We start from the raw sequence: 27,169 nt of genomic DNA, 5'->3' as shown, positions 1-27,169 counted from the left end.
CTTGTAAGTTCTGTATTTTTCTATTTGTGTCCTCTGGGCTCAGTCTTTACTCCCTGTCAGATTGTGTATAATGCAGATCTTTAGCGGTGATGTGTATGATGGCCATAGGTTTTTGTTAGGAGTAATTGTACCTGTCAAAAAGAATTGAATAGCGACTTGCAGAATAAAGACTATCCAATGGGTAAACTCATGAGTATATTATGTTTTAGTGTGTCTTCATATGGTGGATGGGATGTTTTAAGTTTTGGAAGTGCTGAGACCCTGTTCTCGTATGCTAGTTAATATGCAGGAACATTTACATTTGAGGCCCGGGTCATTGGCATCACAGTGTGAATGGGAGGAGGTATCCATGGAGGAGTTCACAGGATGAATATAGAACAATGTATGTTCTGTTATTCAGAAAAAAAAGGCACATAGGGAAGCCGAAACTTTTGTTGGCTTTCTGCTTCTCGTTGAACACTACTTGACACTGACAGACAGAGCAGGTTATAAAATTAACATTTTGATGATCATAGGCATTTCAAGAAAAGTATTTGAGAAATAACCTTAGAAACAATGAATTTTCAGAGTGTTTTTCTAGTTGTCATCTATACCTTTTAGTTTGTCGTTGACCTAACCACAGTGAAAGAAATTGGGCCTGTAAATGTCTGTGCCTTTATTTCAGTTTCCTATGAACTGATGCCCTAATTATTTTGGCACATAAACATAAAATACCAAGTGGTTACCAGGGTAGTGGAGCAAGGTAACTTGTAAAGTGAGAAACTTACCAACCTCAATAAAGCACATCAAAGTAAAAGTGTGATCTGTGGCAGAGTTCCCAGTATGATGTTAAGTCTCAGTTAATGGTGGATGTGGGCTGTTTCTGCTCAGGAGTTAATTAGCTTGATCTGCCAGGTAGAGCAAGAGGAGCTGGGACTCTGAACGAACTAATCAAGAGTTGGGTCCTGTAAGTGGGTTTCTAGAAGCTCCCTAGACCCTCCGCATGGCTGTGATTTGTCTTTGCTACAGGAAAGTGTGGGGCTCAGAGTCAACATCAGTCATTGCCAGGCCTTCACACTGGTCTTTCTCACTTCCTGAATCTGGGACTTAGTATCACTTCACATTCCAATTCATATTACGTAATTGAACAGGGAGATAACCAACCTATGCTAATGATATCTTGGTTCAGTCAGTTGATTGCTTTTGCCAAAGTGTTGCTTGTCTGATGTAGAACTGTGGGAACATAGCCAGCCATCAGGCCTGTCCCCCACACTAGAACCCTTCACGGGAAAGCAGAACTGGAGGACTTCTGCAGAATGCTGTTTTTTTCCTTCCTGGGTCATTCCAAGACTAGGATCTAAGTCCTGCTTACTAATGTTCCTGGTGACATACAGTGTTAATCCCATGAGACCTTACTGCCATAGAAGTAGTCACAAGGTAGGAAACAGCTCATCGTAATTAGGTCGGTGGGTTTTTAGGACATTTCATGGACTATCCTAATAGTTAGCCACACTGAAGAAGCTTGCTGGTGTGTCCGTTTTACATGTGAGGAGACTGGGATATGGCAAGGCAGTGGCCTTCCTGAGACCCCAGAGATAACTAGCAGACGTGCAATTGAACATCACAGGGTGAGTCTAGAACCTACAATCCTGATGTTTTCTAGAACATTTCACGTGCGTGAAGGTCATGGAGCTGACGGAAGTGTCTGGAGCTTTCTGAGTGTGATAAGTTAGACTGACCACGCTCCTCCATGCCTTTTTCAGTCCTCCTTGGTTTGTCACATAGGACTGTGGATGTGAAAGACTGGCATAAAGCAAAGTTGTCTTAACGATGTAACAGTCACTCCCTCTGTAAATGTGTTAGTGCTTTGTGGTGTCTGACAGAAATCAGTCTTAAGAAACGATCATTCTGATATTAGAAATTAAATATTTCGAATGTCAGATATTTTTAATTGATTTACTTAAGTATTTACCTTTTTAAAAAAAAAACAACTTTTAATCTTTCTCCTTAAACTGTTATTTTTATTTGAAGTCATCCGGTGTATTTCTTGTCATTTCAGAGCATGGATCCGCACATACACTTAGCACCAATAGAATGACTTATGAAGGAGTCATTATACAGTTCTTTAGAGTATTGACAAACAATACTCAAGACTTTGTGAATTAAGTGACTCCATAAAGTTTCTGTCTCAAATGTGCACATCAAAGGGTAAAAATACATCAGTTACATTTTGAGAATCATTAGGCTCAGAAGAGAGGTATGAGGTCATTGTGTTTTCTGAGGGATTCTTCTGCTCTTGGCTGTCTAAAACTGGCGTTGATGCTCTTGGTTCACCCCACTCTGGAATTGTCCTGCCGTAGACATAGGAATTACATCAGGCAGGCGACATTCCCACCCAAGTGTCCCCTCACCCAGCACTTTAAACTCTGGCAGCTTTAGAAGTCTGAGGCAGCAGAGTATGATTTCTTGTTCATAGTGGCCAGTGTTTAATAATCAATCCATACTTTTCTGTTATTATCGTTATTGATCATACATTCACAAGTCATATGTTGAATAACTACTTTGACACAGCTCTGCACTGGTCAGTCAATCAATAAGTCTTTGGCCTGGCCTGGGCTAGAACCTCATAGGAGTACGGTGTGGTAAGACAAATGTGATAGCATTAACTTCTGCAAAGGGTGGCTCTCAGTGAGGGTGGGTGGGTAATTCTTTTGACTTCAGAAGGACTCTATATAGAGAGGGATGGACCCCAACTGGTCCCTGCTCTGGCAGGGGGTGTGCAGGTAGAGGCAAGTGCTGCATGACGAAGGCTAAGACAGTTGTCATCCGGGGTATCAGAAGACACGGTGGAAAGCAGACGGGCATCTCGCAGTGTCTTCTCTATGGTTTTTGCAAATTTATACTTGGAGCCCAGAACAGCCAAAAGGTCACTACATTTTGTTTTTCAAATAGAGAAGTAACGGGATCAAGTTCAGATTTGAAAAGGGCCGTGCAACAAGAAAGTGGAGCTATGTCAGGGAAAAGCGAGTACGTCTCAGTCTGAAGTGGTGAGGCTGGGCAGGGTAGAGTAACCGAAAGGAAGACATCGACGTCACAGAAATTAGAGGTAGCAGTAAACCATCGGGAGGGCACAGGGTAGGTCCTGTGGGTAAAGGACTCCATGGAGATGCCTAGATGTGCGGGATAAAGGCAGCAGCAGCAGCAGCAGCACAGACTAGCTTTGTGTGCGTGGGAGAATATTTGCCCCTCATGAAGCACGCGCTAAGTGACGTCTTTGAGTAAATAAAAGCACATACTTAAGTTGTGAAGATTGTACTGGTGGCTGTAGAGTATTTACAAAGATTGGTTTTATTTTTAGGTATTTGTATGTATGTGTGCACCAGTAGGGAGCATGAAAGTGTGTGCAGATGCCAGGACGGTCACAAGAGAACAGCTGATCTCTGGGAGTTAGAGTTCTGGGCATTCGTGAGCCTACTTACATCACTGCTGGAAACAAACTTGGGTCCTCTGCAAGACCAGCAAGCACTCATAGCTGCTGAGCCTTCTGTGAGGACACCCTCACTACTATTTAATGGGCATTTACTATTATACTTGGACAAACGTCCTATTGTCTCAATATAATTTAAATATAATTTTCTCAAAGTCTAGCTAGTTGTTAAATTCTGCATTATAGCATACAGTAAGTTGATGTTTTTAAAAATTCGTATTGCATACTGAGAAGTGCTAAAATATTGAAATTTTACATGTATATGCATGATTATAAACACACACACCATATTCTAGAAAACGTCTTGTACCTCCAAACTCTATTTCTTGCCAGCAATCTTGACAACTGCTGTTCTGGCCTATAATATCAAGACTGGTTTTGTCTAATTTTGAATTTAATGTAACCAGACAGACAGACACACACACACGCACACAACATACAAACACACACCACACACACACAACATACAAACACACCACACACACACACACACACACACACACACACGTTTTTGTGATTGGTTTCTGTACAGTATAATATCTGTGAGCTTCAGTTACTTTGCTTTAAAGTCTAGTAATTTAATCTTAACCATCCCTGCTTTCTAAGAACATTTGGTAATGTTTTTATTATTTTGAGTTTGATAGGTATAATAATTATTTCTTCTTTTTTTTGGCTGCTATAAATGAAGGAGCTCTATTCTTGTATATGTTTTCCATTGGTTGTTAAGCAGCCGGTTTTGTTGGCTATGTAAAGGCACTCATATACATTTTAGGCCCGCATATACTTTTTAGTTGCTCTACATGAATAACAACGGTCCTTGCTTATGGTGGCTTGGGTTTTGTTTTAGCTAAATAGAGATAGATGATACATGGCTGGGTAGATAGATAAATAGATGGTTAGACGGGCATCTTTAGCAATTCTGTTCCTGTGATAAACTATTATGACTGAAAGCACCCTGGACAGGAAAAGGGTTTATTTCCTTTTACCCATTGCAGTCTGTCATCCCAGGACAGGAACTAGAGACACAACAGAAGCAGAGAAGGACTTCTGCTTGCTAGCTTGCTTCCCATGGCTTGCTGTCTGCTCTCTTACTCACTCCCGGCTGGCTCACATGCCCAGGGATGACACTGGACACAGTAGATGGTCCTTCCACATCCGTCACAGGTCAAGACAATACGTATGTGACCAGAGGCCAATCTTTTGGAGGGATTTCTCAAATCAGATTCCCTCTTCCAATCTATGCCTAGGTTCCTGTCAAGTTGACAAAACCCAGCCAGCACAGATAATCCCATAGTCATAAAATATCTTAATTAACTATTTTTTTTAAGAATGTACATTTAACTCACAGTTCTGCAGAATGTCCATGCACCTGGTGCCAGCATGCGCTTGGCTTCTGGTGATGGCTCTTTGACTACTTCCTGTCAGAGTGTAAAATACCACGTGCCGAGTCTAGGAAAGCCTTAGAGTTTGGCTCTCAATCCTTGTTTTCTAAAAACACTAACGCTGTCCAAGGTTCCCGACCTCTTCTACAGTGGCCTGTCTCTGAAAACCACAATATATATGACTTTATATTAAATTTCTGACACATGAGTTTATGGGAAGCACGCCATGCTTCAACTGTACTCTGTCTTTAGAAGTTGTATCAGCATTTGGCTGGACCATCAGAAGTAGCTATTCTGTTTCTTACCCAGTGCTGTATATAGACCCCAAATTATGCAATGAAACAAATCACACACCAAAACATGGAGCAAAGAGACATGTCCAAAGTTGGGTACGAATGGATTTTGCTTGTTTTAAAATACGTTCCACTTGTCAACAGCCTTGAAATTTAACATAAAGTTACTCTCTATTTTATCTTTTTAATGATTAAAAAAATATTCGTGTATATGTGCAGGTGCCTGGGGAGGCCAGAAGAGGGGGTCAGGTCCCCTAGAGCTGGAATGACAGGAGGTTGAGAGCTACCCCACATGGGTGCTGGGAACTGAACACATGTCCCTGCAAGAAAAGCAAGGGCTCTTAAACCCTGAGCCAGCTCTGTAGCCTATGTATTAGACGCCACATCTTGGAAAATTCTTTATGCCCTTGTTTTTCAAATACCAACTCTCCTTGGTATTTCTTTAAAGTCATTGGTCAGAGGAAAAACCTGAGTGCTGATGTTTCCCTTAAACCTGAGATTCCTCTCCAAGAGCCCCAGACCTTGGTCAGCAGCTTTGTCAAGTAATAGCCTGAGGCTTCTTGGTTGTTAAGTTATTCTGTTTCCACATTAGCCTTAAAAAGAGACAAAAACATTTCCTTCAGCTGGTGTGTGTGTGTGTGTGTGTGTGTGTGTGTGTGTGTGTGTGTGTGTGTGTGTGTGTGCTTTTAAGTTGTATGAAAATGAAGCAGTTTCACGGACTGCCTGACTGGTCCTTTAATTTAGATTTCCCCTTATTTTTACAGATACTTAAAGCTTCAAACAGACTGCCCTTACTACCACAGGAGGACCAGACTAATCATACGCTCCAAAAGATGGCTGTGATAGATCTTGTGATGTAGTTACTGGCATATCAAGGTCTTTGGGAATGAACACTAAAGATGTGTAGAGTGAATTACAGTTACAGTCTGCTGGCATTTTAGTGAATCTGTTTTTAATCATGTTACTTACATTCCTGCATATCCTTACTTGAGGGCATCTGGATCTCGGTTGGGTTGCCGTTTTTTTTTTTTTTTTTTTTTTTTTTTTTTCTTTTTTGTGGTACAGCTTTAGTTTCTCTATGTTTATGTGTATTTTTCAGTGAAGACTTGGTAATTACATTGATAATATGGCAGAAATTGTCATGACAGGGTTTTAATATATTCTTAATAATTAGAATTACCTGTGTTGAACTGACTTGTATGAGCACTGTTAATGGGGACTTGAAGCCATGGTGGGCTCCTTGTATTAATGAGCACTCTGAAAACTGTAAGCGAGGCCCTAGTATGCTGAGGAGAAGCTCTGAGTGGTGTATGTCTGCACTGATATTCTTATCATGACTGGTCGCATTAGCTTCTTCATGTGGACATGTTACAGCACTGGCTTTGAAACTTTTTGTAGTTTTTAGATGTTTATTTGAAAACGTAATATTTTAAGGTGCAAAAGATCACTAATATGCTTTTCAAAGCGAGGAGAAAATTAAGCTCCTTGTGGGGACATAAGGTAAACAGTTGCTTGCAAAACATACACGTCCTCACGCTTCAGCATGCTAGGTCAATTTTATAAGAACTGTAGGCCAGTTGGTATTTAGTTACCAGAAAACTTATATAAATTATTGCTGTATACCTTAAGGACTGCCCTGTGCTGGTCTGAATGGGTACCACCCTCTTAGCCCTGGTGTCTGCTCAGGGCTATCACTAGGTGAAGTCCACAATCCCTCAGGTTGAGGAAATTCAGGGTATATGAGAGTATATGAGTCACCGAGCCCAAAGTTTGCTGCTGGGTCTAAGGGATGAGCCTCTCTCTTCCTTTATACACTGGTGGTTTTATCATATTTTTAGTGTGGTTTGTTTGTGGCTAAGGAGTAGAGCTGTGAGGAAAAATTGATTTGTATGCTGACATACAGTTTGAGGAGAGCCACCGGCCATTTATAAAAAGCCATATGGTTGTTTGATTTGTGGGCCAGTGGCAGCTCTCGACTACGGTAACACCATTTTTCCCCTTCCTTTAGGATAAAATCAGAGTCAGCCTTATGATTGAACACTGTGACCCCAGTGTGCTGATGTCCGTGTGCTGGTGTCTCAGTTCAAATCAATAAGCAATAACTCTTAAAGCTGTGATATAGATGCTGTAGAGCTAAAACTTGAATTATAACAAAGCTCTTCATAGTGCAAGTCGTAGAACACTACTTTTTATACTACTGTATTTTTTTTAGGGTAACTTAGAAGTGACACCCCACTGGTAAATGGCTGAAATAAGTTTCTCTGGACCTCTGTATATGATCTTTTGTAGAACTCTGGGAAGTGAGGGTTCATTGGGGCCAACTTCAAATACTTTGATAAAAAGCAATATGTGAATTAATGAGCCTTGTCCTTTACAAATGTGTGCCATGCTGGGTGACAGGGGTGGGTTGTCTGAAAATGTTAATGTCTTTTGTGCAATGTTGCTGAAGAGCAATAAAATGCAGATGAATCTTCTCTAGGTTGTCATTATTTTGAAGTATTTTAAAACTTTGCATGATATAATTAGCATGTGTTAATTAGAATTACAACAAATTCATTGACCAAAATCATAAAGAAGCGCACACCTTCAACCCCTTTTCTTAACCTATCCTATGTATTTTCTGCTGTCTGTACTAAGAATTGATACTAGGACCTGCCAAGCAACTAACTGTTCTACTGTACCACACACTCACACACACACACACACACTCACACACACTCACACACACTCACACACACACACACACATACACACACACACACACACACACACACACTCACCTCAAGTCCTTTAGTTATTTGAAGCAAGGGCTCTCTTAAGTTGTCTAGGGTAGCCCCGAAATTTCTGTATAGTCCAGGCTAGTTTTGAACTTGTAAACTTCCTGTGTTAGCCGTCCATGTAGCTGGGGATACAAGGGGAAAAAGTGTCACACTCTTTCTAATCTGGGTTCCATGAAGTGATGCAAGTTTGTTTGTAAAGGTCCTACTATGCTACATTGCCAGAAGACAGAATTCAAGTTTATGCATGCTCTTGCTTTTGTCCTGGATAGGTATTTGCTCTGCACTGGAAAACTGCTTATCTCCTGTGGCGGGGGGAGGTCTTATTCTTAACTCCAGACCACCGGACCATGACGTTACAAACCTCACTAGGGAACAGTTGTTAGGATAGTATGGCTGTTTCTTTGTTCTTCCCATTTTCAATCTTTGTTTCCCAACAGGTAATTCTTTACACGTCACACACACTCACACACACACACACTCTCACACACACACACACACACACACACACACACACACATACACAGACAGACACACACACACACACACACATACACACTCACCTCAAGTCAAGTTTTGAAAGAGGTGGGCTTGAAAGAGGTGGTTTTTACTTGCAGTGGGTTCAGAAGAAACCATAACTAGATCTGCCTGTTAAGTGACATCGTCCTCAAATGAGCCTAACCCACTCTGCTCCTACTTTACACAGCTTAGGGAGTCAAGTTTTTCTATGTGACTGGGTATTATCTCTGCTTCCATATAAGGAAACTGAGAATCGGGGGCTGGGAATGCCTCCTAGTCTGTGGTTGGGTTCCAGGGGCAGCATTCAGGTAGCAGGTGGAGGGTGGACACGATGAGGGGAAGCCATTGCATGAACAGGAGACCAGGTAGGGACCTGTCAAGGCAAAGGCGTGTGCTTCAGCTTGAACTGAGGCAGTGTGAGTAAAGACAGAGAAGCCATGATGAAGGGTGTGACTTACAGAATGGGCAGCCTGAGAACTCAGGTAGAAACAGACTGGGTCCTGCATTTCAGAATGAGCAAGTGCCTGGGGTGAGACAGTTGAGAGAGCAGGTGGGCCTGGGGCAAGATAGCTTCAGCTGCTGGGTTTTATAAACTCCTTGGTAGGCACACTAGTCACACACACATGGGATATGCCAAGATATAGAATAGTCCAGTCCACCAGTGACTTCCAGTCATGATTGCAGGAAAAATTGTAAAGATCAAGATTTCATTCCATTTAGTATTTCTTCATGGTGATAAAATAATGTGAGAGAGGAAACAAGAATGATATCAAGACAGAAGAGGAATGCATTACACCATTTTTGGACAGGAGACTGTAAATACTAAGGGTCAAGGTTGTCAGCATTCAGGGAACCCAAGGTTAGCCTCCTTACTACTGGAATGTTCATTATTGTCTGACTAAAGTCATAATGTTAGGATATGGACTCTGAAATTGATCGTCCTCATCCTCAGTCTTTACCCTAGATAGGATTCCTTAACTACTTTATGCCTCAGAACCCAGCCTGTTGGGAATGGGGCTTTCACCCCGGAGCCTGGAAAATTTGCGTAGACATTAGGTATCCTATGTGCTGTATGAGAGAGTGGAGAAAAATGGTGTCTTAGTTCTGGGATTAGTCCAGTCATACTTGCCTTCCAAGTACCTCAGGAATCTAGGTCCAAGCAACTTAAAGAGACCTGATATTGTGGCCCACAGCATGTATGTCCATATGGGATCAGAACCTTCTACTTGTATTTAGAATGTACAGTCCTTCTGTAGTTTTTCTCTAGGGGTGGAGAGACCCCTTCATGACTAACACACTCCTGATCGATCTGGGTATGTTCTCTGTATGTGGCTTCTCGAGTCACTTTAATCCATTGTGATGACTCTAGGATGTAGTGTTGTGGGATTCCCAGAGTACTATACATCCTAGAAGAGAGAGTAATGTGGGTACACAAATTTTAATGGTTTCCTCTCTGTCATTTCTTTATTATCTATAAGAATAGCAGGCAGATACTCTGCCCAGTTGATGTGCACTTCTGGGCCTGGGGAGATGGCAGGGTCAGTAAATGACTTGAGTTCTGATCCCTAGCACCCACGTAAAAGCCAGACACAATGATATGTGTTAATGACTGATTCTGGAGCTAGGGCAGGTAGAGAGAGATAGATGGATCCCTGACTCTTAGTAGCCAAGTCAATGTGCTGTAGGTTCATTGAGACACTCTGCCTCAAAATATAAGGTGAAGACAGACTGCAGACTGCACCCAGTGCTGACCTCAGGCTTCCACATGCATGTGCACACACATGTGCATTTGCATGTGTTTATATATACATGAGCCAAACATATACTGCAAAAATAAAAGTGTTCTAACTACTGTGTGAATTGTCTATGTAGCTGTCTAGTTTTAAGGACGTTATTGGTTGATTACCTCCAAAGTTCTGGGACACTCAACAGGAATCTAAGAAACATTGTTCCCTTTTCTTTCTCATTTTATCTTTTATGCACCTTGTAGATTTAGCAAGAGTTAAATGCAGAAAGTCACCCTTACTATAGCTGCTCATAGGAAGAGTGAAGACTCGTGCCTCTCTGTCCTTTCATATCTCTTTCAGGGAAAGGCACAAAGGGGCAGAACAAAAGGGCTTGGAATCCTGCAAACTGTTGGCCTCTACAGCTTGGGAAACTCTGCAATTGCTCATTCTCTACTTGTTTTGCATGCAGACATCTTTCCGATAGGGAGTCAGGAGGCAAGAGTATAGGAGCTGTGATTTGCAGATGGCACTCAACTTGACACCCTGTATTTCAAAGTCAGTTCTCTTCCTCTACTTAGGGTCTTAGAGGCATAGAAGCATGGCTAGCCTGTAAAAGGCTCTTTCCTGTTCAAAGCCCCTTTCCACATCAGAATGTATTCCGTGACTGAATCTCAAATGTGCTGAGCTCACAAGTCAACTGATCGGTGTCACTCTTCTCTGGATTATAGCATTAGTTATACCTACACACTCTGATGTCTGCTGTGGAGGGAGAGGAGAGTGTCTCAGACTTCGTATCTATTGCACCCACTCTGCCTCATTCCTAGGTCAACACATACACAGTTCCAAAGACAAACAAAACGAGTGTCTATGGTAGCTATAATCCACTATACCTTGAGAATTAGCTGTTTCAGTTGTCCCTCAGATATGGATGCCTGCTCTTAAGTTGTGTGTACATAAAAGACATTATAATAGATGGTGGCTCCTTTCTTGTTGTCCATGGGAGAGGTAGATTTCATCTACTCTTCCAGATACCCAGTGCGTTTACACTCCTCATTTCTGGGAGTTGCTGTTTGTGAGGCTGACACAGGAAGACTTCCGTTTCACATTAAAACTCTTAGTAGTTGGATAGATACATCCGGGATCCAATATAGGCACCTCCAAGGGGTCATCTGCATATGTGTCAAGTCCTTGAAGGAAGGAGAATAATATCCAAGTAGTGTACTATGCCACATTCTAGATACGCTACGACTCTTATCAAAGTACTTGGGGTTTATGAGACAGTGCGAATACTGAATGAGCTTTGGTAATGGAATCTTACCACCTTAGTTTCTCCTTGGAGTGATGTCTGTCGCCCACAGAGATGCTTGGTGTTGATCTATGCTGCCTACACTGCTGTCTTCATCCACAGGAAATGCTTAGCCAGTCATCTGATAGCAGTCATTGTCCAGTGACATCAAAACAATTCGTAGGAACCCAACTCCCGGTATTCTGTAATGAGATTTGAATGTGAAGAATTCAGCACTTAATAAAAATGAATCATGTGACTGGAAATAATTGTTTTACATTGCACTCACTGGGCTTAATGGAAATACATAGTCATACGTTTTGGGATGTCGAATAGTTACTTGCACAGCACTTCATTTGTTTTGCTTTAATTTCCTGACACAAATAGGTAGCTGTGATACAGAAAAAAGAGAACACATGAAATTGTCTAACTAGCGGCCTTTAAAGACATGTACAGGAAAAAAATGTCATATCTCAATTCAAGAATAATGGAAATTTTTATTTTATATCATAAATTGAAAGAAAATGGCACTGAGTCTTCTGTTTTGTTATTAGTCATTTTATCGAGAAGTATTTATTTATATTCTTCATAAACATGTAAGAGTTTAGGCTTCAATGGCAAGTTAAGCCTGTGCTTGGGACTGCATGGTTGACTGGGGCCAGGCCAGGGGTTTGGTCTGTTCACTGGTGGCTGTTGGGCACTGATAGTGGGCAGTTAGGCAGTAGACGTTAGGTATTGTACGGTTATGCTGGAAGGTTGGTTGAACAGTAGCTGTTGGTATTGGCAGTTGGACAGTCTGGGTACAATAGAGGTGTGTGACCCAGGGAGAGGATGAGGCTACCCTGTACTAGGGCATCTATCGGGCTGCACTCCTTTGCCTGGTGTCAAGAGATGCACAGCAACATAATAGGTTGGTAAGAACCTAGTTTCTGTGACGTCCGTTGAGAATTGGATGTTTGTATTAAAAGTGCCTTTGGTTCCGAGACTTCAGCATTCAAACCATTGTCCATCATCACGATGAGGCAATTGACCCATACTTACAGCCCTGTACATTGGCATGGGATATTGTGAAGGAAAGGGTCCAGCTAGTGTCATTACAGAGGGAACCAATTTGGACAATACATAGGTGAAGAGTTTGTTCTTTAGGTGGTATTTTAGTTGATGCCGTCACAGACCAAGTACTGGTGGTCAGATGGTGCTGCTTCAGGATCTGAAGGAAGCCAGTGTCTTCCTGTATGGCAATCAAAATGCTACACTTGAAGACTTGGAACTAGCTAGAATATCAAGTCACAATGCAAGTATATGGAAACATTGTTGGCACGTGTGAAAAAAGTGAACAGCATGTCCAGTACTGAGAAATTAGGCATATGGTCACTCGGCTGCTTACTATCAGTTGTGCATGTTAGTCTTTCTCTCCCCACTGTGTGTGTGTGTGTGTGTGTGTGTGTGTGTGTGTGTGTGATTGTGTGTCTCTGTGTGTGTTTCTGTTTTCTGTCTGAGTATGTGTTTGTGTGTCTGTGTGTATGAGTGTGTGTCTCTGTATGTATCAGTGTCTGTGTATGAGTGTGTGTGTCTCTGTATGTGTCAGTGTCTGTCTGTGTATGTGTGTGTGTGTGTGTGTGTGTGTGTGTGTGTGCGTGCCATGCGCGCAGGTACATACATGCATGGCATGGCTTGTATGTGTCAATTAGAGGCCATTCTTGGGTGTCAGTTCTCATCCCTTGGAGCTTCCAGATTCCTTCTTTCTTGTCCCAGCTACACAGGGGTGGGGTGAGGGGTGAGGGGTGGAGGGAGGGATTATTGGTGCCCATGCTACAAAGTCTGGCTTTTTTTGTTGGTTCTGGGGCTGGGAACAGAGGTCCTCATCCTTGTATAGCAAGTGCTTTCTTTTCCTGTTGAGCCGTGTCTCTAACCCTCATTGAGAGATTGTGACTTAAAATAATGCTTCTGGCAAAATGAGAGAAGGCAGGCTCTGTATCGTCATTCTGCAGGGATGTTAATTAAGGATAACCTTTGACCTTCTGGGAACTCCAGTAGCAAACCTGCATAAGGAGCTCCTGCAAGGAATGGCAGAGAGGGCTGCAAAGTGGAGGGATCCCAGCATTGGGCTAAGTCAGCTAAAGATGGGGGAGAGAGTGAGGATGGGAGCTTGAGATAAGGGAGGGACTGAGAATGGGAGCTTGAGATAAGGGGGGGAGTGAGAATGGGAGCTTGCTCTCACGCTGGAGGAGACACTGGAGCAGACACTGGAGCAGAAACATGAACTCTGGGTGCAGGAGCATGGAGCATGGAGCATAGAGCAGGGACTGGTCAGAGAGTACTGGCAGAGAGAGCTGAAGGGGAGTGAATTGCTAACAGGGCAGAGGTCCAGAGTTTCTCAATCTTTCTTCTTCAGAAGAGGATGCTCATTTCAGTGGGGAACAGTGGAGAAACATGATGGAGAGCAAAATTTTTTAAGTCTATAAACAAACCAACAAACACATCTGTAGTTAGTTCTTTATAATAGGTGGGTGCTTTGTGCAACAACTGCTAGCATCCCATGGAATCACAAGGCCAGCAGAGAGACACGGCTGGCTATCACGTGAGATACTGCCATTGGCTTTACAACATCCCTATAGTTAGATCTACTTATGAGTCATTTAAAAAGTTCAAATTCCAATGGCTTAAAAGTTTATGTTATGCACGTGACTATTCTAGCATCTCCCAGGGATCCAGCGCCTCTCTTACTATTCAGCCTTTTTTTTTTTTTTACCAGCCATTGGAACCACATCTATGTGCTAGAAAGAGGCTTTGGGGAAAAAACAAAACAAAACAAAACAAAAAGCCAGAGCTCTCTTAGAAGAGCTGCATTTAACTCTATTTAATACTGCATTTAATACTGTTCCAGAAGGAGTAGGAGGAGGAAGGAATTTAAATATTGAGAATAAATGACAGTTAGCAGCTGGGAGCAGTATCTTAGTCATTTGTCTCCAATTGATACTCAACATCCATCCACCATGGCTAAGATGGGATGATCCGCTGGTCGTATTTGTTATCTTTCCTGCTTCGAGAGAACAATCTGAACAAAGCAATTTAAGTCAAGAAAGGCTCGAAGTTCAAGGGTACAGACAGACCATCATGGCAGAAAAGTCAAGGCAGTGGGAACTTGACCCAACTGGTCACGTTGGCTTTTCAGCCTGGAGGAAGAGAGCAATGAAGGGTCTGTGCCCAGCCAGTTTCTTCCTTATGTTGTCTAGGACCGAAGCCCAGAGACTGGTCCTACACTGCTTTAAGGTAGAGCTTCCCACGTGAGTTAACCTAAACAAGGTAAGCCCCACTAACATGACCACATGTTAACTTGCTCTAAATGACCCCTCCTAAGTGTGCATAGGAACTTGTCCCCTACGTGATTTCAGATTCGGCCAAGTTGACAGTCCTCACTAACATCACAGTAGGCCACTGAGGTGTCTTTCTTGTGAAGATACCCACTTGGCATGCTTGATCTCCCCAGATACCTGTGTGCAGTTGCTGTGAGGCGGATGCTCTGGAGAGCACACAGCAGCCTGCTGCTGCCAGGGAATCTCCTCCCACAAACCGGGCACAGCAGAGCTGAAACAAAAGTTCTTTGAAGACCCGGCCGGAGGGCAGGAGTGGGCGATTGGGTATGAGAGAGGCAGGTCCCTGAGGTTGGTGATGCCATCCGGGGGCATTTTTCAGCTGAGAAGCAGCCGGCACTGGTCCCCGAGAAGCAAAAGAAGGCCGCTGAAACTGAGAACCCTGAGCAAGCCAAGAGTCAAATGTGGGCAGCTAGAGAAGGTCCAAGGCTGGAGCACGGTAGCAAGAACACTTTAGCGCATGCGTGAGATTCTATGCCTGTCCCAGCCTCTCTCCTCCACTGGTGCAAGCGTGTGCTTTAGGAATTCCCCATTGTACTTATAGAACGGAAGAACAAGCAGTAAGAGTGTGGTGGTGGATTCTTGTAGATACAGACATCTATGAGCACTGTGATGGGCCCTGCTTTCCCACACACCCTAGCTCCAGATCGACCTTTGTCTGCTATCCACACAGTCCTGTGCGTACTGCACGAGTCCATCCTCCAAGGGCTGTAAGTCCTAAAAGGGTCATCTCGAGAGTCTGAGACCTGGGGTCTCTGGAGCAGCAGACAGTGCGACAGCTTTCTGCGCCTTTTATGTCGTTAGCAGCAGAGGCCCAACCTGAGGGCCCCACACCTTCTGGAATGCTCTGCTACTTGAGGAGAGTAGGAGAGCAAACAGCGGGAGGATCAGAAGTTCAAGACCAGCCTGATCTATGAGAACCCTATCTGAAAAATATCAGAATTAAATAAAGTTGGAGCTGAGGTCCGTACCAACCAAACAATGCTTATAATTAAACCTTTTCATTAGGAGGGAGAACAGGAGTCGCTATGATTCAAAGAAATAGTAAATAGTGTCACCAGCGGTTCATTGAGAAAATCCTCATACTTGGGAATCCTGTGTTTTTTTACACAGATTGAGTTGCAAGGAAAATCAAGCCTTTTGTTTTTAAATATGCCAGTGGGCTCGATGGCCACAGTTTAGCCTCAGAGGAGCAGAAAGAGGAATTTTTTAAAATAGCAATAATGAATTTGTCGTAGAATGATATGTTGGGTTCCCTAATTTCCTGTCTACATTATCCCACCCTGGAATATTGATGACTAGAACTGTGGGTCATACCTGTAATTCAGCACCCGGGAGACTGAGGCAGAGGAATGGTGGGGTTGAGGCCAGCCTACGTGGCATAGCAAGACCTTGTCTCGCACACAGAAAACAAAAGAGACAAATGAAAAGAATTACTAACAGGAACAGGAAACTGACCGTGTTCCTTAGAACTAGTAATTCTGTGGCCCTGTTAGAAGGTTGTCTTATTTATAGCTGTGTGTGCATGCTTTGCTTGAGTGAGCACACACTTGCCTGTTATAAATATATATTTATAGGTCAGAGGTTGATGTTAGATGAATTCTATTGATTTTCATCTTCCCTGTTTTTTCCCATCTTTATTAACTTGGGTATTTCTTCTTTACATTTCAAATGTTATTCCCTTTCCCTGTTTCCGAACCAACATCCCCCTAACCCCTCCCCCTCCCCTTCCCTATGGGTGTTCCCCTCCCCATCCTCCCCCCATTACCGCCCTCCCCACAACAGTCTAGTTCACTGGGGGTTCAGTCTTAGCAGGACCCAGGGCTTCCCCTTCCACTGGTGCTCTTACTAGGATAGTCATTGCTACCTATGAGGTCAGAGTCCAGGGTCAGTCCATGTATAGTCTTTGGGTAGTGGCTTAGTCCCTGGAAGCTCTGGTTGCTTGGCATTGTTGTTCATATGGGGTCTTGAGGCCCTTCGAGCTCTTTCAGTTCTTCCTCTGAATCCTTCAACGGGGGTCCCATTCTCAGTTCTGTGGTTTGCTGCTGGCATTCGCCTCTGTATTTGCTGTGTTCTGGCTGTGTCTCTCAGGAGAGATGTACATCCCTTTCCTGTCAGCCTGCACTTCTTTGCTTCATCCATCTTGTCTAATTGGGTGGCTGTATATGTATGGGCCACATGTGGGGCAAGCTCTGAATGGGTGTTCCTTCAGTCTCTGTTCTAAACTTTGCCTCCCTATCCCCTCCCAAGGGAAATTCTTGTTCCCCTTTTAAAGAAGGAGTGAAGCATCTGCATTTTGGTCATCCTTAAGTTTCATGTGTTCAGTGCATTTAGGGTAATTCAAGCATTTGGGCTAATAGCCACTTATCAATGAGTGCATACCATGTGTGTTTTTCTGTGATTGGATTACCTCACTCAGAATGATATTTTCCAGTTCCATCCATTTGCCTATGAATTTCAAAAAATCATTGTTTTTGATAGTGGTGTAGTATTCCATTGTGTAGATGTACCACATTTTCTGTATCCATTCCTCTGTTGAAGGGCATCTGGGTTCTTTCCAGCTTTGGGCTATTATGAATAAGGCTGCTATGAACATAGTGGAACATGTGTCTTTGTTGTATGTTGGAGCATCTTTTGGGTATATGCCCAAAAGAGTTATAGCTGGGTCCTCAGTTAGTTCAATGTCCAATTTTCTGAGGAACCTCCAGACTGATTTCCAAAATGATTGTACCAGTCTGCAATCCCACCAGCAATGGAGAAGTGTTCCTCTTTCTCCACATCTTCGCCAGCATCCGCTGTCCCAGGAATTTTTTATCTTAGCCATTTTGACTGGTGTGAGGTAGAATCTCAGGGTTGTTTTGATTTGCATTTCCCTTATGACTAAAGATGTTGAACATTTTTTTTAGGTGCTTCTCAGCCATTCGACATTCCTCAGCTGTGAATTCTTTATTTAGCTCTGAACCCCATTTTTAATAGGGTTATTCGTCTCCCTGCAGTCTAACGTCTTGAGTTCTTTGTATATTTTGGATATAAGCCCTCTATCAGTTGTAGGATTGGTAAAGATCTTTTCCCAATCTGTTGGTTGCCGTTTTGTCCTAACCACAGTGTCCTTTGCCTTACAGAAGCTTTGCAGTTTTATGAGATCCCATTTGTTGATTCTTGATCTTAGAGCATAAGCCATTGGTGTTTTGTTCAGGAAATTCTCTCCAGTGCCCATGTGTTCGAGATTCTTCCCCACTTTTTCTTCTATTAGTTTGAGTGTATTTGGTTTGATGTGGAGGTCCTTGCTCCACTTGGACTTAAGCTTGTACAGGGTAATAAGAATGGATCGGTCTGCATTCTTCTACATGCTGACCTCCAGTTGAAACTGCACCATTTGCTGAAAATGCTATCTTTTTTCCATTGGATGGGTTTGGCTCCTTTGTCAAAAAATCAAGTGACCATAGGTGTGTGGGTTCATTTCTGGGTCTTCAATTCTATTCCACTGGTCTATCTGCCTGTCTCTGTACCAATACCATACAGTTTTTTTTTTATCACTATTGCTCTGTAATACTGCTTGAGTTCAGGGATAGTAATTCCCCCTGAAGTCCTTTTATTGTTGAGGATAGCTGTAGCTATCCTGGGTTTTTTGTTATTCCAGATGAATTTGCAAATTGTTCTGTCTAACTCTATGAAGAACTGGATTGGAATTTTGATGGGGATTGCATTGAATCTGTAGATCACTTTTGGTAAAATGGCCATTTTTAATATATTAATACTGCCAATCCATGAGCATGGGAGATCTTTCCATCTTCTGAGGTCTTCCTCAATTTCTTTCTTCAGAGGCTTGAAGTTCTTAACATACAGACCTTTCACTTGCTTGGTCAAAGTCACACTGAGGTATTATATATTATTTGGGACTATTATGAGGGGTATAGTTTCCCTAATTTCTTTCTCAACTTATTTCTCTTTTGTGTAGAGGAAAGAGACTGATTTATTTGAGTTAATTTTATACACAGCTACTTTGCTGAAGGTGTTTATCAGGTTTAGTAATTCTCTGGTGAAACTTTTGGGATCACTTAAATATACTATCATATCATCTGCAAATAGTGATATTTTGACTTCTTCCTTTCCAATCTGTATCCCTTTGATCTCCTTTTGTTGTCTGATTGCTCTGGCTTGGACTTCGAGAACTATATTGAATAAGTAGGGAGAGAGTGGGCAGCCTTCTCTAGTCCGTGATTCTAGTGGGATTGCTTCAAGTTTCTCTCCATTTAGTTTAATGTTAGCGACTGGATTGCTGTATATGGCTTTTACTATGTTTAGGTATGGGCGTTGAATTCCTATTCTTTCCAGAACTTTTATCAGGAAGGGGTGTTGAATTTTGTCAAATGCTTTCTCAGCATCTAATGAAATGATCATGTGGTTCTGTTCTTTCAGTTTGTTTATATAATGGATCACGTTCATGGTTTTCCGTATATTAAACCATCCCTGCATGCCTGGGATGAAGCCTACTTGATCATGGTGGATGATTGTTTTGATGTGCTCTTGAATTCGGTTTGCCAGAATTTTGTTGAGTATTTTTGCATCAATATTCATAAGGGGAATTGGTCTGAAGTTCTCTTTCTTTGTTGTGTCTTTGTGTGGTTTAGGTATAAGAGTAATTGTGGCTTCATAGAAGGTATTTGGTAGTGATCCATCTGTTTCAATTTTGTGGAATAGTTTGGATAATATTGGTATGAGGTCTTCTATGAAGGTTTGATAGAATTCTGCACTAAACCCGTCTGGACCTGGGCTCTTTTTGGTTGGGAGACCTTTAATGACTGCTTCTATTTCCTTAGGAGTTATGGGGTTGTTTAACTGGTTTATCTGTTCCTGATTTAACTTCGATACCTGGTATCTGTCTAGGAAATTGTCCATTTCCTGAAGATTTTCAAGTTTTGTTGAATATAGGTTTTTATAGTAAGATCTGATGATTTTTTGAATTTCCTCTGAATCTGTAGTTATGTCTCCCTTTTCATTTCTGATTTTGTTAATTTGGACGCACTCTCTGTGTCCTCTCGTTAGTCTGGCTAAGGGTTTATCTATCTTGTTGATTTTCTCAAAGAACCAACTTTTGGTTCTGTTGATTCTTTCTATGGTCCTTTTTGTTTCTACTTGGTTGATTTCAGCTCTGAGTTTGATTATTTCCTGCCTTCTACTCCTCCTGGGTGTATTTGCTTCTTTTTGTTCTAGAGCTTTTAGGTGTGCTGTCAAGCTGCTGACATATGCTCTTTCCTGTTTCTTTCTGCAGGCACTCAGAGCTATGAGTTTTCCTCTTAGCACAGCTTTCATTGTGTCCCATAAGTTTGGGTATGTTGTACCTTCATTTTCATTAAATTCTAAGAAGTCTTTAATTTCTTTCTTTATTTCTTCCTTGACCAGGTTATCACTGAGTAGAGTGTCATTCAGCTTCCATGCATATGTGGGCATTCTTTCCTTATTGTTATTGAAGACCAGCCTCAGCTCCTGGTGGTCTGATAGGATGCATGGGATTATTTCTATATTTCTGTATCTTTTGAGGCCTGTTTTGTGCCCGATTATATGGTCAATTTTGAAGAAAGTACCATGAGGTGGTGAGAAGAAGGTATATCCTTTTGTTTTAGGATAGAATGTTCTATAAATATCTGTTAAGTCCATTTGGTTCATAACTTCTGTTATTCTGTCTATGTCTCTGTTTAATTTCTGTTTCTATCATCTGTCCATTGATGAGAGTGGGGTGTTGAAGTCTCCTACTATTATTGTGTGAGGTGCAATGTGTTCTTTGAGCTTTAGTTAGGTTTCTTTTATTTATGTAGGTGCCCTGTATTTGGAGCATAGATATTTAGGATTAAGAGTTCATCTTGGTGGATTTTTCCTTTGATGAATATGAAGTGTCCTTCCTTATCTTTTTGATGACTTTTGGTGGAAAATCGATTTTATTCTATATTAGAACGGCTACTCCAGCTTGCTTCTTCAGACCATTTGCTTGGAAAGTTGTTTTCCAGCCTTTCACTCTGAAGTAGTGTTTGTCTTTGTCTCTGAGGTGTGTTTCCTGTAGGCAGCAAAATGCTGGGTCCTCATTACATATCCAGTTTGTTAACCTGTGTCTTTTTATTGGGGAATTGAGTCATTGATGTTGAGAGATATTAAGGAATAGTGTTTGTTGCTTCCTCTTATCTTCATATTTGGAGGTGAGATTATGTTTGTGTGCTTGTCTTCTCTTTGTTTTGTTGCAAAATGATTAGTTTCTTGCTTTTTCTAGGGTGTAGCTTGCCTCCTTGTATTGGGATTTACCATTTATTATTCTTTGTAAGGCTGGATTTGTAGAAAGATGTTGTGTAAATTTGGTTTTGTCATGGAATATCTTGGTTTCTCCATCTATGTTAATTGAGAGTTTTGCTGGATACAGTAACCTGGGCTGGCATTTTTATTCTCTTAGGGTGTGTATGATATCTGTCCAGGATCTTCTGGCTTTCATAGTCTCTGGTGAGAAGTCTGGTGTAATTCTGAAAGGTCTGCCTTTATATGTTACTTGACCTTATTCTGTTACTGCTTTTAATATCTTTTCTTGTTTTGTGCAGTTGGTGTTTTGATTATTATGTGACGGGAGGAGTTTCTGTTCTGGTCCAATCTATTTGGAGTTCTGTAGGCTTCTTATATATTCATGGGCATCTCTTTCTTTAGGTTAGGGAAGTTTTCTTCTATGATTTTGTTGAAGATATTTACTGTCATTTGCACTGGGAGTCTTCACTTTCTTCTATACCTATTTCCTTAGGTTTGATCTTCACATTGTGTCCTGGATTTCCTGTATGTTTTGGGCCAGTAACTTTTTCCATTTTCCATTATCTTTAAAAGTTGTGTTGATGATTTCTATGGAATCTTGTGCTCCTGAGATTCTCTCTTCTATCTCTTTCATTCTGTTGGTGATGCTTGTATCTACGACTTTTTGTCTCTTCCTTTGGTTTTCTATATCCAGGGTTGTCTCCCTGTGTGCTTTCTTTATTATTTCTTTTTTCCATTTTCAATTCCTTCACCTGTTTGATTGTGTTTTCCTGTAATTCTTTCAGGGGTTTTTGTGTTTCCTCTCCAAGGGTTTCTATTTGTTTACATGTGGTTTCCTGCTTTTCTCTACGGGAGTTCTTTATATCTTTCTTAAAGTCCTCCGTCATCATGATCAAATGTGATTTTAAATCTAGATCTTGCTTTTCTGGTGTGTTAGGATATTCAGTGTTTGCTTTGGTGGGAGAATTGAGCTCTGATGATGCCATGTAGTCTTGCTTTCTGTTACTTGGGTTCCTGTGCTTGCCTCTCGCCTTCAGGTTGTCTCTGGTGGTACCTTTTTCTGCTATTTCTGACAGTGGCTTGACCATCCTATAGGTCTGTCTGACAGGAGTGCTGTAGACCTGTTTTCCTGTTTTTTTTTTTCAGCCAGTTATGGGAACAGAGTATTCTGCTTTCAGGCGTGTGTTAGTTCCTGTCCACTGGCTTTCAACTGTCCCTGTGGGCAGGAACCAGAAGTGAGTGCCCCTACTTCTCCTGGGTCCCTGTGTGCAAGGGTCCATATGGTGCTAGGCGTTTTCCTCTAGAGTCAGAAATGTTGGCAGAGAGTAGTCTTCTCTGGTTTCCCAGGCATGTCTGCCCCTCTGAAGGTCTAGCTCTCCCTCCCACGGGATTTGGGTGCAGGGAGCTGTTTGACCAGGTCCGTTCAGATCTGGGCACAGTCTGGACTGCAGGGCTCCTGCAGCTTGACTGCCCCTATCTTCCTGTGCCTAGATTCCCTATACAGTTTCCTCTTGGGCCAGTGATGTGGGCAAAGGTGGGCAGAAGTGGCAGTCTCTCCCGCCCTGCAGTCTCAGGATTGCCCATAGGTCTGGGCAATCAGCTCTCTATCCCACGGGGTTTGGGAGCAGGGAGCTGTGGGCCGGCATCCATCACCTTACCTTTTTAAGATAAGATCTCTCCCTGAATCTGGAGTTCACCAAATGAACTAGTTCGGCTAACCAGCAAGTCCCTGGGATCTGTCTGTCTGTCCATAGCACTGGTGTTGCAGGCAAGGGCCGCCATTATATGATTACTGGGAGTCTAAATCCAGGTCTGTGGTCTGCCAACCAAGCATTTTACCCTTCAGGCTGTCTCCCTAACCCCGAGATGCCTAAATTTAAAATGGAATCAAATTATGTGTCTGCTTTAGATAGAATTGCTATATCAGTCTCTCTCCACTGGATGTCATCTTTCTCCACATATTCATATTCCAGAGTCTAAATCAAGTATGAGTTACAAACCATTACAGTGTAGACAGTTCACCGTTTGTCACACTCAAACGACATTTTACTCATCCACTCATCTAATCCCTATTCAGGTCCTGCTGCCAGGTTCTGCTGAGGGCATAATAGTGATACACACACACACACACACACACACACACACACACACACAACATTATTATAACAACAGTGATAAAATGAAGCCCCAGTCTTTACAGCACAGGTTGAATTTCCCTTTTTCAAAATACATGGGGCCAGAAACGTTTTGGATGTGGGACTTGTTCAGATTTTAAGTATTTGAATATATAATTGTGCATGCATCTATACCTATCTATCATCTATCTACATACACACATATATAAAATAGCCCATGTATATATATACATATATACAGACACACATACATATATATACACACACACACATATATATATATATATATATATATATATATATATATATATATATACACATACATCTCCTAAGAGTCACATGTGCCCTCCATGTATTGTTTGAGAAATAACATTATAAAATTGCTTTACAATCTTCTCCTTGTAGCACAGTGTTGATTTTGGATTTTCACATTAGGGATACTTAATCTGGATTTACATTTTGACTGTATTAGGGAGGTAAACATGGATTTCAGTTCAGTGTAACAGGTAGTGAGAAGAGTTAAAAGAGAGGCTAGGGAAATGGTCCAGTCTGAAATGTATGTCAGCCGTGCAACTTGAGTTAGGAAGGATTCTGACGCTAGGAGGGTAGAGGCAGAGGCAGAAAGGCCACAGAGGCTTGCTGGCCACCAGTGTAGCTGAATCAGTGAGCTTCAGGTTCCGTGACAGCTTCTGTCCCAAGACAACAATAAGAGAGTGAGGAAGACTGGACATTGCTTTTGGCCTCCATGTGTGCTTGTGTATTTCTTTGTTTTCAGTACTGAGAACTGAAACCAGGACCTGATGTGTACTAGAAAGTGCTCTGTTGCATATCACACACACACACACACACACACACTTTCTCATCTCCCCCCCCCCCCACCTCTCTCTCTGTTGCTCCTTACTGACAAGTCAGAAGAGATTTGAAGACTTTAGAGAAGGAGTTTTGCTCCTTCATGTTGGAGGAGAGTCTGGGGTTCACAGAGAATCCTCTGAGGCTGAAAGGCATCCATGCTCAGTGCCCTTGAGAATTGGTTAGTGATATTTATGGCTGAAGAATGTGAGGAGGGGGGCAGTGTTAGAGTGGTAAGATCAGAGCGGTTGAAAATTCACAGAGAGCTTTGAAGGTCACAGCTAGGACTTCTGTCTGGTCTCTAGTTAGAGGAGAACCCAAGGGACTGCTTTTGTTTCCAGAGCCTTATTCTGGCCTAGCAAGTACAGATGCAGGCAGGAAAAGCAATTAAGATACTACTGCAGACATCCAAGTGACCAACCAGAACCATGATTAGCAAGGGAGTTAGAGGGATAGGGAGGGAGGGAGAATGTGTGTTGTTAAATAAAATGGTGTTTTCATCACGGATATTTCCATGATTTCCTTTGATTTAAACCAATACTCAATTATTTATATATACACATACATATACACACAGGTGTATGTATATATAATATATAGAACAATAGTCATATAATTACATACAATTAGTGATTAGTACCTAGTGCGAAGGTTTCTGAAAAGGCATTTAGAAGTTTTCTCTCTTTATAATATTTTAAGAATAAACAGTGCTCCAGCAAAACACCAGATGGCAGTAGAAACTAAGTCATAGTTTTGCTACCAAAAAAAAAGAAAAAAAAAAGAAAAAGAAAAAGAAAAAAGGAATCACATTTGTAATTCAGCTTAAAGAAAAGGCTGAGGCAGTTAGGTTGTAGCCAGGAAGTCGGTTGTGCAACTGGAGCCTCATATGAAGCTCCAGTTTCGTATGAAGAGCTCCTACTTTCCTGTGATCATAAGCAAAGTAAAAATAAAAGCTAGCAGAAAGGATAACCAAGCCTCATGCTGAACTTCTGCTTCTGTGATTGTGTGTGTGTGTGTGTGTGTGTGTGTGTGTGTGTGCATGAGAGTGAGTGTATGTGAGAGTGTGTGTACGAGAGTGTGTATGTGTGAGTGTGTGTGTATGTGTGAGTTGTGTTAGTGTGTGTGTGTGTGTGTGTGTGTGTGTGTGTGTGTGTGTGTGTAGAAGGGTGCATGTTTATATGTGAGGGATTGCAGATGCATATGCCTGTGTTACATGTATGCTAGACTTTGGGTTAATATCTCACTCGTCTCCGAGATTTAGATTCTTGCTACCGTTTTGTTTGCCCTTTAGACCGCTCCATTTCTGCACAGCATCCTTAGTTCACCATTTTGTTTTGTTTTGTTTTCAACTTTCTGTTGGGTCCACTAATAAAATTTTTATTGCAGCTTATTTTCTTTTCATCTCCAGTTGCTTTTTAAAAATAGTCTTTATTTGACTATTGAGGTTCCATCTCTGTCCATTAATTAATGCTTTATTTTTCTTTGTTTCTTTATACTCATTGATAATCATTGATTTGATTTTTTTTCTAATAAAATCGACATCTGGGCTTAATAGAAAGCCATTGCTATTGCGTAGATTTTTTTCTCTCATGAGTCAGGTGATCCCTGTCTTCTCCTCCTGTGTAGTAACTTTTGATTAGAAGGTAAATCGTGTTTCCAATATCCTCGGCAATTCTAAAATTGGTTTGTTCTTTCAGAGAGCTGACGTGCAGTAAGGCACTAACTTATCCTCATTGAAACTGAAAAACAAAACAAACAACAAACCTGTCTTCTGTAATTTGAAGCCACTGATATAAAGCTGCTGACATCTTCACCCTGACTTTTGGCTTCTACTTGTTTCCAAAATCTAAGTCCTTTGGGGACGGGGTCGCCTTTAGAACTTAACCAATCTGCCAGAGATTTGGGCAGAGTTCCTTCTGAAGACTTGCTTCTCCTGTTTCTGGTCTTCACCATCTGACATCCTAGCTTTTCCCAACTTGAATACATCCAGTATTATGTCCCCATGTCCTGCCCCCACACTGAGTGTGACCTGGAAGTGTAACTGGGTTATTTGGGCAGAAGCAGTTCTGTCCAGAGGACATCCCCATAGGAACTGGCCTCCAGGAAACATAGTGGACCCCGGCTGTGGGAGACGCCATTCATTCCTGGCTGGAATTCTGGCCTCTTGGGGAATGAGAGCTCGGCATCAGTGTCCATTTGTCACTCTGGATATGACATGGCCAGCTGCTTTAAGCCCTGCTGCCTTGATGTCCCCTCCATGATGTACCCAGAGCTATGAACCAGGACAAACCCTTCTCCTTTAAGTCGCTTTTGTCAGAAAATTTTATCACAGCAAAAGGAAAAGAAACAAGACAGCATGCCACCAGTGGGGTATTACAGAAATGACCAAGTATGGTTTCCAAGATGGCAGTCATAGAAGGGATGCCACAGTGTTTAACTTCCTTTTCTTTGGTTCACTCATTTTGGGGAAATCAGCTGCCATTTTACACATGAGCTTTGGTCCATGTGTCCAAAAACTTACCCAGTGATTATAGATGTCGCATGATTCTCTGTGTGGTAATTCTTTGGTGCAGCCATATATCACCTGTACACCACCAGATCCCTTTTGTGTCGACTTTGTCTACATACTTTCTGAGGCTGCCCATAAAGGTGGGCAGGAATCACACAACCAGGTTGAACAGAACTGGAACCACCACCACTCTCCTCTGTCTTCTGCTTCGGAACAGAAAGCACTGTGGGCATGTGCGGCTGGAAGACTCCACACAGGAGCAGAAATGATCTTCTAAGAACAGCACATGCTAGTCTCTGCCACCCTTGCTCCTTCTCCATTGCCTTCAAAAAGTGGTTATAAATATTTTGATGAAATTTTTTTCTCCATCTTTATTAACTTGGGTATTTCTTATTTACATTTCAATTGTTATTCCCTTTCCCTGTTTCCGGGCCAACATCCCCCTAACCCCTCCCCCTCCCCTTCTCTATGGGTGTTCCCCTCCCGATCCTCCCCCCATTACCACCCTCCCCCAACAATCACGTTCACTGGGGGTTCAGTCTTGGCAGGACCAAGGGCTTCCCCTTCCATT

The 27,169-nt window shown here is 42.1% G+C and overlaps 1 protein-coding gene across 9 annotated transcripts in view; it reads left to right on the top strand.

Moving 5' to 3' along the window:
• The window catches only part of Asph (aspartate-beta-hydroxylase), a 212,298-nt gene that overhangs the window by 82,441 nt on the left and 102,688 nt on the right, over positions 1 to 27,169 (top strand). The window contains exon 16 of one of the 9 annotated variants that reach the window (XM_087548660.1): positions 5,906 to 7,615. The exons of the other annotated variants lie outside the window; for them this stretch is intronic. Within the exon in view, the coding sequence (XP_087404786.1) occupies positions 5,906 to 5,913 (8 nt within the window). The 3' untranslated portion in view covers positions 5,914 to 7,615. Of the gene's footprint in view, positions 1 to 5,905; positions 7,616 to 27,169 lie in introns of those variants that run through there. 9 annotated transcript variants of the gene reach the window in all.

The sequence above is a fragment of the Rattus norvegicus genome, chromosome 5 (genome assembly GCF_021556685.1).
Source record: "Rattus norvegicus strain SHRSP/BbbUtx chromosome 5, alternate assembly SHRSP_T2T, whole genome shotgun sequence".
Lineage (NCBI taxonomy): Eukaryota > Metazoa > Chordata > Mammalia > Rodentia > Muridae > Rattus > Rattus norvegicus.
This window is presented reverse-complemented; position numbering and strand designations above follow the sequence as displayed.